Source organism: Hermetia illucens, chromosome 1 (genome assembly GCF_905115235.1).
Source record: "Hermetia illucens chromosome 1, iHerIll2.2.curated.20191125, whole genome shotgun sequence".
NCBI classification, from domain to species: domain Eukaryota; kingdom Metazoa; phylum Arthropoda; class Insecta; order Diptera; family Stratiomyidae; genus Hermetia; species Hermetia illucens.
Window position 1 is genome coordinate 32,974,223 of NC_051849.1, and position 13,498 is coordinate 32,987,720.

Genomic DNA, 13,498 nt, shown 5'->3' on the forward strand with positions numbered 1-13,498 from the left:
TCAACATTCTCTTGACAGGCATGAAATAGAAAAACTGCCTATGTTTAGTTAAAGCAAATTATATCGTTGTTTACACGTGCGGTATTTTAGGGATCAATTATATACATGGGTAGTTCAGCAAACACTTCGATCCCTCCCGTGTCATTATACAAAAATTCACATGTCCTTGCCAGCGCGAGGATCCGCACCGGATCCTGAAAGACAAGTCAAACACGAGAATTCGCGCGAGTTTATCGGAGTAACTAACACCCGAGCTAAACCTGGAAAAGAAAGAAATAAAAAAGGCTTGAGTGCGTGTGAGGAGCCGTAAAACTCCAAACCCGAGCGCCGTAATCGAAAAGGAGGATCCACGACGGACTATAACCTCGATCATCATTCCTCTTGCCTCAGATATTTAGTGGGGCGCGGCCTGTGAGGTTCCCTTCCTGCCTTGACATCCTCAGGTCATTATATTGGAGGATGTCCTTTATGTGAGATTTTTCGGGGCTAAGGAGAAAAGGAGAAGAAGGGACACCTCAAATTAAAGAAATTTAATTGAAATTAATGGTACTGTATATTCAAGCTCAAAAGAAACTCAACAAAAAAAATGGAAAGGGATAGATGATAATTAAAAATATTTAAAAAGAAAAACTAACATAATAAAACAAATCGTACGGAAATAAATAAAAATAGTAGGAAGAGAAAACACATAAAAACAAAATATTAATATATTAATGAAAGTGATCATTTACTTTCATTGTCTTAAAAAGACTCATAATTCCTCACCCAGGGCTCGGGATGATGTTTGCCAAAGTCAGCTTTTAAAGCTACCTCATTTGTTAATTTCAATTTAACAGTTTCTTGGATATTGAAATGAGTTGAAAAGTCTCTATTAGTGAAAATCAGTGGTTTCCTCTAAAAATTGTAGAGCGTTGCCTACGAAACATGTATGTTATGCTAGTTTGAATCAATTTTATGTGTATATTGCCTGCCGATAGACCAAACCCGCACATGACCGGCATCCGATTATAGTAGAGTGCGAATCAGAATCTCAGGAAACCGACAATCTTAAATTTTGATTTTAATTTCATTGTTGGCAAAATATACTTACGTATATATCCATGCTTGCATATCTTTTTGGAATAAAGTTAAATGGCTGCGATTCCTGTTGCTTGATTTACGTCTAAGTACGGAACCACCTGAGACGTACAAACTGCCTTCATTTAGATCGATCAGGCGGCGATTCAGGCGAGATCTTGTGTTGCACATCAAAGAATGCAAGACAAAGTATATAGTGACAATGTCAGCACCGAAAACCAACCAACCCGACAAATCAAACTGCACTGGTCAAACGGGAAGAATAGATAGGAGATTATAAGTTTAGGACCGTTGATAATTTCTCCTATCTAGGGTCAAAAATCACAACCGATAATACGAGGATGAAATCCACGCACGGTTGTTGTCAGCCAACAGAGCCTATTTCAGCTTACAAAAACTGTTTCGCTCGAAACGTCTCACCATAGGGTCAAAGCTCTTATTGTACAAGACTATGATCTTGCCAGTTCTCATGTATTCCTCGGAGACTTGGAATCTTAGCAAGAAGAATTGTGAACTCTTGGCCGCATTCGAGAGAAGAATCCTCCGAAGAATTTTTGGCCCTTACATGAGGATGGACGATGCCGTACCCTGCATAACGACGAAATGTATGAGTGATACCATGACCGTCAGGTTGTGGATAAAATTCGGCTCAATAGCTTACAGTGGGCGGATCACTTAATCCGTATGGATGAGGAAGATCCAGCCCGAAAAGTCTATGATGGCAATATCTATGGTAGAAAAAGAAGACGAGGCAGACCTTGCCTAAGATGGAGCGATGGCGTAAGTGAGGACACCAGACAGCTTTTAGGGATATCGAATTGGTGGACCTCGGCGCAAAACCGGGATGTCTGTAGTGCCTTATTAAGGCAGGCCTAGACCGGATACCGGTTGTTGCGTCGTTGATGATGATGATGACGGAGCCCATTGAAGACTGGAGCCCACAATGCTCCCAGAATTTTCCGCGTGATGACACTTACATGTGTTAATTCTCCCATCTGGTATTTTAGGGATCAGTATAGGTTATTTTAATCCGTCGCTTCTTTATGGAATTCCGTTAAGGGGGTCATCCCATGTGAAGGCCGTTTTTTCGCTGGATTAATATCTTGAGTATGGGTAATAAGTTTTCCAGCCCGATAGCATAGTTCATTATTGAAATATAGGGCAATTTACACACCCATCTCCAGAAAAAGGCGTTTCTCTGCTGTCACGCTAGAGGGCGCTGCAATCATTTTAAAAAAAAAGTAAACGGCATTTTAACGTGCAGACTTGACTACAGTCCGCAAACTAGGATTATTAAAAAATATTAAAAGCTAAATTTTTGGGGCCGTGTTAAACTTTTTTTTTGCGAATTTTGGCGTTTTTTAAGGCTTCTTTAATGAATAAAAAAAAACTACTGAATGAATCGAAATTATCCTAGCTTGCGGACCGTAGAAATATGTTCTGACTAAGTCGTTGGATAGGTTTTGAACTATGGTGGCAGCCGATTTTCAATATGCAGCTTCGAGAAAAACGCATTTAAAAAGTAGAATGTGATTTTTAGCCATAAAATCTTAACTGATCATTAATCTGCTATATCTAGTCCAGAGACTTAAGGTTTCTTCAAGAAACACATGTACACTTTGTCACTTTGCCCATATATTTTACGGCATATCTAGATACAATTAATGCCAAAAAAAATTTGATTCCGCCGATCCGACACGATGAAGCAGACCCGCTAGCAACACCCTTGCATGGGATTAGTGGGACTAAACTATTCCTCGCGAATCCTTCCGTGCTTTGATGTACATGTACCTGTCCTGGTCTTGGACGGAGCCGAGGGCGGATTGTCCCGAACACGGAACAGCCGAGCAACCCCAAGCAGGTGAAGGCAAAACCCCTTCCAGCCGCACACTCTCGCTAAATTTCGTGTACGGAGCTCTTTCTGCAACCGCTGTTGTTCACCAATCACAGACACTAAAATTGAAACAGAACTGTAATCCAGCGAATAGAACATTATATTCCATTTCTACGCCCAATTTTTGTATTCTGTAATTTGCGATTCCTTTTTCCTCTTCTTCAAACCCGGTCAAAACTCGATAAGCCCATCGCCCTTAAAATGTTATGGCCAATCAAAGTGGGGTTCCTTTTACATCAGTTTGGCCAAGTTGATTTTTCAAGGCTATCCCGTGAGGAAGATAGAATGGGGAGGATATGTAGAAGAAAGAGAAAGCCTCTCTTTTTCTAATTCCATTAAGGACTGCGACGGTCACCATCCCTTTAAACCATAGGGTCCTATTCCCGCAGCAGTAAAAGATGTCCTCTCTCTCAAATTCCCTCCGTCTATTTCGATATCATCATCCTAAATTAGCTTTGCTAACCATACCCTGAGAGAGCAAAAGTGTGAAGAGGATATATAGAAGGAAAAAAAAAATGCCCGGCTTGTCCACTTCTAGTAATGTTGCGGCACCCCGAAAAGGGGCTATTTTTGAATCATAAATAAGCTAATAGAGTAATTATCGTCCCAATGTGTAAGGAGGGCTACCTTGCCCCTCTACCCCTCCTGATAACAATAAAGATAGATGCAATAGCATTTTAATGGCATATTACTTATACGGTTTCCAACCTGTAACTAATGTTTGAACAAAATTTTGCCAAGTATATGCGAAATACAATTGCACAACACAACGTTGCGCATCGCCCCGTTGCACAATTTATTTGGCGGTGGAAAACTGTTTTAAGAAAAGCGCATTTAAAATTTCAATAACGAAAAATTGACAATTGTAAGAGCTTGTCGCTATCCAGCTATTCTAGCCCCATCCTGCAAACTATCAGCTTCTTCGTAAGGGTCGGTATAGGCATATGCACTAATTGTATGCTTATATATAACAGTTAATCGCCCAAAACGGAAGGAAGATTATGAGAAGCGCCCTCTTTCCAATAGAGGCACTGACACTTCAATTTCAAAATCATTTGGAATATCGATTTGAAATTATCAGGGTTTATTTTACGGAAGCTTACTAACATATTTAGATGAAAAATTCTGAGTTTTCTGAATCGGTTACAGGTATCTCCCCTTTTAGCAGGGTTATTCAGAATTTGGAAATCACTCATGATTGTAAAATATGAACCCACCTCATAGATTTATAAAGAAAAAGACACATCTGTGATACGTGAATGTTGATAAACAGCTGGTGTGGCCCAAGTGCCAAATTAAGTGAAGGTTGATATTCTATTTGGTTTCAGGTATTTCGCTAATATTTAGATCTTGATTGATGCCTTTTACATGATTATCCATTTTGCATACACTTTATTCCCTACATTGTTGTCCATAGGCAAACAGTACCTTTTTAAGTGAGCAGATTTAATATTTTTCTTTTTGAAACCGAGAGAAGCGACAATATTTTGCCGGGTTTTCTGTGCATAATTCTTGTAGTTTATGGTTTCGTCAACTATACGTATCCCCATGTTAATGTGACTTACCATTTTATGATATTTAGAAGACGAAGGATATCACCGGATATTATATGGTTAATGACTATCATGAAGTGCTCCTTCCACTTGTTCGTGAATGAGGAGCTAACAGTTTACGTCCCTCACAACCGCACCAGACTATCGAGAGGTTTACTACCATCTGGAAACTTTTATGATGCAGAACTTGATAGGAAAATCATTGTTATTTGAAGCAGCTTCTGCTTCTTTTTGTCATGGCATACGCTGCGATGCACTTTTATTTTTTCATGGTAACGGAGCTCCGGCGTTTTCAACAGGTCTGCCTCCATGATTCTACACTCAGCCACGTCTTTTGGGTCGTGGTTCACAACTTCATCCGTACTAAACACATTTTCGATAGCTGTCCAGTAATCATCAATAATCCTGAACAGTTTGTGTCCTTTGCATAACAAGAACATTTTGCCACAGTTGGATGACAATTGAATCGTGGAGACGGACCTTTTTCGAGTAAACGCAATATCGGTACACAGTCGAAAGTAAGTAACAATAAGATTTCTTTTGTTATGCACGCACGACTGTTGTTACGTGCACCAAAATTATGGGTTCTCATCACATGCTGGAGCAAGGGTTTGTTGGCAGTCAAATCACCCATCACGATTATAGCGTTACCCTTGAAAAGACTCTTCTCAATTCAATTGCGCGTTAAAGCATCTTTGTCTATATCGCAAGTCTCCCTTGATGCATAAAACTACAATTGTGATGCTCGTTAACCTGAACCACAGTCTCGCAGTCAAGATCCTGGCAGAGGCCGGGTTCTAGGTCATGCTACGACACCGGATACGCAGCCGTTACCACTAGGCTTTCCAGAGTACAAAAACGTAGTGCCGTGAAAGGGAAACCATTACTCGCCACACTCCCCCCTTCTCACTTCGCTTAGTTCCAGAATTCACGGTCTTTATTGTCGGAATCCTCGTTAAATTTGGAGAAAGACAGCATTTAGGAGGTTCTCGATATCCTTGCCGGGGAACACACGCATATTCCAGAATCCAATCAAAAACCGTTTCTTCTAGTCGAAGGCAAATCTGCCCTGAAAAGGAGAGATTTCTCCACGCCCGGAGTATTCTAGGGGAGATGGGATAAAAATTTCAGGGAAAAAAATTATAATCAGGGTTCCCGCATAATTTTTAACCCAAACCTCTTTTTACGCTAAATTTTCAATTTAGGCCCGAATTTTCTCTCTGCCGTCAGCACCTACCCGAGGCGGTGGTAATGTTCGACAGCAACAGAGTTTCGAAATTTGCATGCTCCTGACCCGCAAATCTCTATCCTACTTTTTACGAGGAGCAAGGAATACTCTTGAGTGTATTCTTAAACCCCAACTCATTTTAAAGAAGGTGCATTAAGTAATGTAACCAGTAAAGCCATTGGCTTTAACCAAAATAGGACTGAACGCATATCTTACACAATGGACAATATCTACGCTAAGAATCAGAATAATTAAATGAGATTGGGTAAACAGCCACTTAATCAGGTCCGTGAGCAGAGGGACCCCTCATAGGGAAACATCTTTCCAGCACTAATAGCGCTAATAGTCATGGATACAGTTCTAAGGAGACTGGACAGAGGCGGAGTGAAGCTGGTAGAGTACACATACTTTTGATACTTCTATTAGGAATTTCTCTCATCGTTGCAGGTTAGATTTTGGAGGGTCCTTTGGAAAAAATGAGCTTGTGGGTCCCAGAATACGATTCATAATCCAAGCAAAAAAAATCTGATGCTATTCATTACAAAGCCAAAGGTAACTCCACTTTCCGCAGTTGAACGCACAATGACTGTCATCTCTTCCAATACAAAGTTTATTGGTGTGGTACTCACTATGAAGCAAAAGTACTCACTATGAAGCTCAGTGATTAAAGCATTGGGCTGTCGTAGCAGAAGGTCGCGGTTCAAATTTCACTGGTGGCAGAGGGATTTGCATCGTGACTGGATGTCGGATATCAGTCGACTCAGCTGTAGATGGCCACCTGAGTCAAATCAGGGTAATAATCACTGGCTTCTCCAATGTACTGTTACGGTCTTGAATGAAGTGCTCTAACACGTTTCAAGGCGCAGACCAAATCGGAGAGTCCCACCAACGATTATTACTATAAATTGGAGGCTAAACGTAGAAATGCGGATTAAAAAAACTACGTTGTGAAAAGGCTTTCAGGGAGAAATGGAATTACCGTCTGAAAGTCGTTCTATATGTGCACATTCATAGTTTGTTTAATCCTTGATGATTTTCAGTGAAACAATATCTTGGGCAGTTAATCTGTACGGGTATAACAACGTCTTGGATCCGCTACAAAGGGGACTTTGGATATCTTCGGCGGACTACGTTACATGAAAACTGGGCTTCAAGAGAAACCTTACTAGAAGGTTTCCAATCAACCACAGCGAAAGATCGACGATGTATTGCAGGGTCGCAACACGAATTTTCACCGATGGATAAAAAATGGGCTATAGAATTACTAAGGGGAGGTATCTTAGATACACGCAACGTATCCGGATTGTATAGTCTTTCAGAGTATGTCAGCGTATTCCAGACAGAGGTTCCGACAGTATGAAAGGCTAATTGGCTCTTGAGATGTGGCCTGAACCTCAAGCGAAGTAAGCTATTTTTGAAAAAAAAAGACCAAGGCAATTCATCAGTTGAGATAGCAACTCTGCTTACCGAGCAACACGATTGAAATGAGTTCCTAGGTGCTATTTGACCCCTTATACAAATTTACAAACACGGCATACGTGGGAATCACATTGGGCCGAAAAAACCGTTTAGTAGTTCAAGCTTAAGCAGAATTAAATTAAATTTTCCTAGAATAGAGGGAGTCCTGAGTCTGCCTCAAGCCGATGGCGACGACATGCGGTTTTGTCCAGGGCAGGCCTCTAACTTAGGCTGTTATTTCGTCTCTATATGATCCGCATCCGCGTCATATTTGTGGATATATATATAGATGAGCCTGGACAAGACCATTATCTGTTTGTCTAAAACAAATTATTATTATAATCGACTTGCTGTCTGTCTGTCTGCCACAGTCATTTTTTATCAGAAACGATTGTATCGATTGACACCAAATTTGGTGGGAAGACGGGACCTATTAACGCAGATGCATGCAATGAGTTACATCGTTATATATGGACCTTCAGCGGGGTCTCCATACATGCAAAAGGGGGCTGCACATTTTTTTTCACTAAATATAGTCATGTGTGGTATCAAGTGAAAGGTCTCGAATACTACTTTCCGAATTTGATGTTAGTTTTGACGTGGATTACAAAGTTCGCGAGTGCGGAGTCAGTCACTTCTGACATTTAATGCAGAACGGGGTAGGCCGGGGACAGGAAAGTGATCATTCCTTTCACGCACCCATTCTCAGAACCTACCCAACCGAAAAAAGTCACGAAGCTAGGCTAGGCGTCAAAATATAATAATAATATGTTACTATAATTTTTAGTAATTGGCTTGGAAACCCCCCTTAAGCTCGTCCTATAATCACGAAGTTTTGCAGTAACATAGGCTATAATAATTTTTTTAAGAATTGCGGGATTCTAAGTCCGCATCCACTTGATGTCGGACCGGACCGAATGGGGAGCAACTTACTCCCTCTCGTTTAGGGCTTAGCAGCCAAACTTTAAAAAATATTAGGCGATGACGGCTTTACGGTTTCTTAGTTGCGAGTCGCTTCAGTCACGCTACTCCCAAGGCAGAGGTAAGGCAGCCCTTGACGATTTGCCTCTGCCCTGTTACGAAACCGTCGCTCAGTCTTCTTTTGGCGGACACAAAAATACGGAGATGTGGGCCAACAAACTCGCCAAGCGTTGTTTCAATTCTGCCCCCCGGCGAGGATAGTATGTGTCCCATTGGTTGCTATGAAGGGCGGAATCTATTTGCACTACTTGCCAGCTTTTGATTCCAAATGATACAAGAATACTAACTGCGGCAAATCGAGATTTAGCTCTTCTACAACAGACCCAAAACATAAGTGTTTATAGTCGGATCATGGCCGTCTGGACGGGACAGTGACCAATACGTAATATGCACTGCCGAAGTTTCAGAGAGGGGGAAATCTTTAAGCACATAGAAGAGATCATCCTAGAACCAGATAACGGACACTAAGCATTCTTTATTGACTTCAAATGGATTTCTAACTGTATGATGATAAGGGGTTTTGATATTTTTTAGTGAAACGGCCAATTAGGCCTACATGTCTACCCAATATATGGAGTTAATGCCTGAAAGCTTGTCCGTGTTACTGGAAATAACCACAAGTGTCAACGTTTTGTTTTGCAACGAAAAATAGCTAAAACAAATCGACGTTGCAAAAAAGCTTTTTTTTAGATTTTTTTTTTTTTTTTTTTTTTTTTTTTTTTTTTTTTTTTTTTTTTCGAGTAAACGCAATATCGGTACACAGTCGAAAGTAAGTAACAATAAGATTTCTTTTGTTATGCACGCACGACTGTTGTTACGTGCACCAAAATTATGGGTTCTCATCACATGCTGGAGCAAGGGTTTGTTGGCAGTCAAATCACCCATCACGATTATAGCGTTACCCTTGAAAAGACTCTTCTCAATTCAATTGCGCGTTAAAGCATCTTTGTCTATATCGCAAGTCTCCCTTGATGCATAAAACTACAATTGTGATGCTCGTTAACCTGAACCACAGTCTCGCAGTCAAGATCCTGGCAGAGGCCGGGTTCTAGGTCATGCTACGACACCGGATACGCAGCCGTTACCACTAGGCTTTCCAGAGTACAAAAACGTAGTGCCGTGAAAGGGAAACCATTACTCGCCACACTCCCCCCTTCTCACTTCGCTTAGTTCCAGAATTCACGGTCTTTATTGTCGGAATCCTCGTTAAATTTGGAGAAAGACAGCATTTAGGAGGTTCTCGATATCCTTTTTTTTTTTTTTTTTTTTTTTTTTTTTTTTTTTTTTTTTTTTTTTTAGGCTGTCGTACGGAAGGTCGCGGTTCAAATCTCGCTGGCGGCAGTGGGATTTGTATCGTGATTTGATGTCGGATACCAGTCGACTCAGCTGTGAATGAGTACCTGAGTCAAATCAGGGTAATAATCTCGGGCGAGCGCAATGCTGACCACATTCCCTCCTGCAGTCTACTGTAGTGTACCGTTACGGTCTTGAATGAAGTGCTCTAACACACTTCAAGGCCCTGATCCAATATGGATTGTTGTGCCAACGATTATTATTATTATATTAGATTTTTGCAAGATGAGGTTTCTTTTGAACTTCAATTATAAAAATAAAATGCGATTTTGCTAATCAAAGGCATAAACTCAGCCCCAATTCAAAGATATCCATTCCAATAGGGATAAATGAATACTTTTTAACTGAATGATATCAAAAGGGTTTACAGCATTATTTGTTTCAGGAAATTCATGTCAATTTCATCCAATATCTCGCAATGGATGTCCTTTCTCCCCAACTAGTATGGGTCGGTCCTCGATGCTATCGTGTAAATGGAAGCCAAACTCTCGAAAACTTTGCTACTCCTGCGGAGACTGGCTACGTAGAAGAAGGTATCACAAATATATAATAATGATTTGATCCCTATTTAGTTGGCATTCACAATTACGTTATTTCTTGGTTAAAGATTTATATTCTGACGATGAAGAGGCAGAGGATTTCAAAATCGAGCTTACTGATAATCAACGCTATAAGACTTCATACCATATACCATCGTAAGTATTCAATATCTCTCTTTGAACCGTTCAGAAATTTTCTGGTGTTCTTTATTTTTCCAGTTTTTTCTTCTCACAAATAATCGGGTCAAAAGGTATGACCAAGAAGCGCATAGAAGCAGAAACTAAGACTCAAATTCGAATTCCCAAACCTGGTGTTGAAGGAGACGTGGTGATAATTGGCCCAACTGCAAAATCAGTTGTTTCAGCGCGGCGAAAAGTTAATTTGATTGTTTTGGCAGCGAGGAATAAGCAGCAGTTCACCCATTTCTTGTGTGTGCCTTTCAATAATCAGGGGATAATCGACTCATATTCTAAGTTTAAAGTAGAAAATTTTAATAATTACTATTATATGTTGAACTAGTGTTTGCCTTCCAGGGTCAATTGCTGGCTGAAAATAGAACATTCGACGAATCACTATTCCAAAATCCTAAAAAGTTGCATCTAACACTTGTGACTCTATCTTTGATGGACAATGAGGATCGAGCATATGCGGCACAGTTACTGCATGAATGCCACGAAACCATTATCAAGTACGAAATCCTTTATATTATTTAATGGATGAAACCTTTAATCGAATTTTTTATTAAAATTTTAACCTCCATGTTCTCAACACAGACCAACTTTAGAGGATTGCGGACCAATACGTGTTCATCTCCGCGGACTTGAATACATGAACGACGATCCCAGTGCAGTTGATGTCCTCTATGGAAAAATCGAATCAGAACCGTTACAAATGATCGCCGATAATATGGCTGATTATTTCACGGCAAAGCGATTGACTCAGAAGAAAACAGAAAGTGTTAAAATGCATGTTACTTTGATAAACTCATTATTTCGCGATGATTTAAATCAGCAGAATGAATATGGGCAACAACAACGTCGTACTACATTCGACGCGCGTTGGATTATGGAACGTTTTGGAAAGTTTGAGTTTGGCTCGTTTATTCTTACAGATATTCACCTATCACAACGTTATTCTACCGCCTGTGATGGATTCTATGAGGCCACTGCTATTGTGAAATTATGAATAATTTATCAATAAATTTTATTCTTTTTTAATATAATCAATTTTCTTGGTAGCCTTTAAAAAGAAATTGAAATCTACCAAGTCGAAAAGGGAACATTATGATTCAATTATCTGCCGACTACCACTATATAAGATACTTCAGTTTTCATGCCTCATTATCAATCAGAATTTAAATGATGAGGGGAAGAATCTTTACTAGGAACTGCTTATTGCAATTTAGGGTAAACTTAATGACGTGGAGAAAAGAAGTCTGCGCCTTAGTAGAAACGAAAAACTGGGTACATAATTTTCATATTGTTCGGGCCCTCTCCCTTTTCCCATTGAAAATTCTATTTTAGGGGCCGGGGGAATGAAGGTGTAGGAAAAGAAACATCACATTTATGAATATGTAAGTTATTTTTCAATAAGAGTTGGTAAGGCCAGGGAGCAATTTTTTGATGTCTCCTCGAAAAAGTCTCCCGCCACATCCTTCACTCACTTCTTCACCTCCCAATTCACTTCCTCGTTCGTTCGAAACCTTTTTTCACCCATGTACACCTTCAGAGGAGCGAGAAGACGGTAATCTGAATAAATCAGGGGAACGCGGGATGTGCTTCAAAACGTCCCATTCAAACGAGTGTGGGGCTATACATTGAGGAAGAGCAAAACTATCATCGAGAGCTACATTTGATATGCAATCTTCTTGGAAAAACCTAAGGAGTGCTAAAACACATTGCCAAAACCGTAAACAATGGTCCGTATATTTGGTTGATGCGTTATACATATGTACGTTACCCTACTATAAACTATTTATGTAAACTTGGACGAAAGAAAATGTTGGCTGCTAGTCGTGTAGTCCTTTACGAAGAAAGCAGTTTCTCCAGGTCAAAGGCAGCTTATCGGATACTCTCTCGTTTCTGCCTTGGTAGGGACGTACCCGAACATGTTCACCAGATGTTGAAAAGAGTACAAAATATACTCAAGGCGAAAATCACTCTGTTCAGACCGAAGTAGACTTTTTTTAACGATTCAGATTCCGCATCTACTTGATGATGGGCCAGTGCAATTGGAGAGAAAATGCGTTCAATTTTTCTTAGGTCCACGCAATTCGAGTGACAGACGGACTCAGGGATGGAGAAACAAATTACGAAGACAGACTGTGATTCTCACAGTCGCTGATTTCTGCTCGGAATATTCATTCCGAGCAGAAATCAGCGACATCACAGTTAATGTCTGGATAGTGCAGAACTAGGACTTAATACTCTCGCTTAATGAGTTCTTCAATCGCGTTATAGAGGAGAAAGAAAGGTAGTCCGGCGGAATGTTGAAATGGACGTCCAATTCAGTTTTTATCTCATACCCATGAAAACTCTGGAGTGTGTTCAACATCGCTGGAGTTATCATAAACCAGGTGGCCTGGTCTGATTATGCTTCAGGTTAAAGTTGCATAATTCGGCAAGTCCTCGCAGAACCTTCTCGTGGTGGCCGCTGAAAACCGTCTTCGGACGGGCCAAGAGTGTATAGCGCCGGGCAGGGAGTAGGCCCATCCAACTGACGAGGATCTGCTGGTCATGTGTTAAGGGCAAGTAGATCTGGCGGAGGAATGGGCCGAAGCAACATCCTGGGGATCGTCCTCCCTGAACTGGAGAAGGTGCTAATAAGACCCCAAGCCAAAGTAGAACAGCATACGCCGAGGATTGCGTGGTCGATGGGGAGCTTAGTCTTTAGTATGCGAACTCTGAATACCTTCGGCACCCTGGTGGACGGGGTAGCCAGGGTGGACATTCTTCCCGGACTACTCGTGGGACCAAGACATGGACTCAATTTTAAAAATAAAAAAACCCACGGTTGTTGAAAAATACAACAGCAAACGCCTGGCAAACGAGCAAAAAGCGAAGCCTAGCGGAGCAGAGTGGGCAAGAGCTTAGACGCTAAGTAACATCTGAAGAAAAGTACGCAGCAACAGTCAGCCGGCGAGCCACGAACTGCGAAACCCTTCAGCGACGTGGCCAGTAGCCACTTACGTCTGACGCTGGCGGATGGTAATTCCGCTACCGGGAAACTTGCTCCGGAGGGGTTGGACCAGTGCCGACTGTCGGAGATGGTCATTGAGCATCTCTTGGACGCCGAATGGAAACACACGGGATTCATTCCCTGCTTTGATTCCTCTCAGGTGGTCCGTGGGTTCCACGTTATAGCTTGCGAGGACCAATTCTCTAGGGTCTTTCTCGGTTCGTGGAAGGGCATAAA

The 13,498-nt window shown here is 41.1% G+C and overlaps 1 protein-coding gene across 4 annotated transcripts; it reads left to right on the top strand.

Moving 5' to 3' along the window:
• The first annotated feature begins 4,229 nt into the window (after nucleotides 1-4,229).
• Nucleotides 4,230-11,306, top strand: LOC119646934 (activating signal cointegrator 1 complex subunit 1). Of its 4 annotated transcripts, none has more exons than XM_038047623.1 (6): nucleotides 4,230-4,299; nucleotides 9,930-10,077; nucleotides 10,152-10,239; nucleotides 10,303-10,564; nucleotides 10,618-10,772; nucleotides 10,858-11,306. In XM_038047623.1, the coding sequence occupies exons 2-6, from the start codon at nucleotides 9,963-9,965 to the stop codon at nucleotides 11,267-11,269; spliced, it is 1,032 nt and encodes a 343-aa protein (XP_037903551.1). In that variant the 5' UTR covers nucleotides 4,230-4,299; nucleotides 9,930-9,962; the 3' UTR covers nucleotides 11,270-11,306. The 4 variants fall into 4 exon arrangements, with proteins under 4 accessions (XP_037903551.1, XP_037903550.1, XP_037903552.1 ...); XM_038047622.1 differs by having other exon boundaries at nucleotides 4,252-4,292; nucleotides 9,924-10,077; XM_038047624.1 differs by lacking the exon at nucleotides 4,230-4,299 and adding an exon at nucleotides 4,440-4,465.
• The last annotated feature ends 2,192 nt before the right edge of the window (nucleotides 11,307-13,498 follow it).

Coding starts and splice junctions, on each gene's coding strand:
- LOC119646934 (XM_038047621.1), top strand. CDS start 4,761: ATGGCATACGCTGCGATGCACTTTTATTTTTTCATGGTAACGGAGCTC. Junction 4,824..9,929: donor AGCTCCGGCGTTTTCAACAG/GTCTGCCTCCAT, acceptor TATTTGTTTCAG/GAAATTCATGTCAATTTCAT. Junction 10,773..10,857: donor TGCCACGAAACCATTATCAA/GTACGAAATCCT, acceptor TTCTCAACACAG/ACCAACTTTAGAGGATTGCG.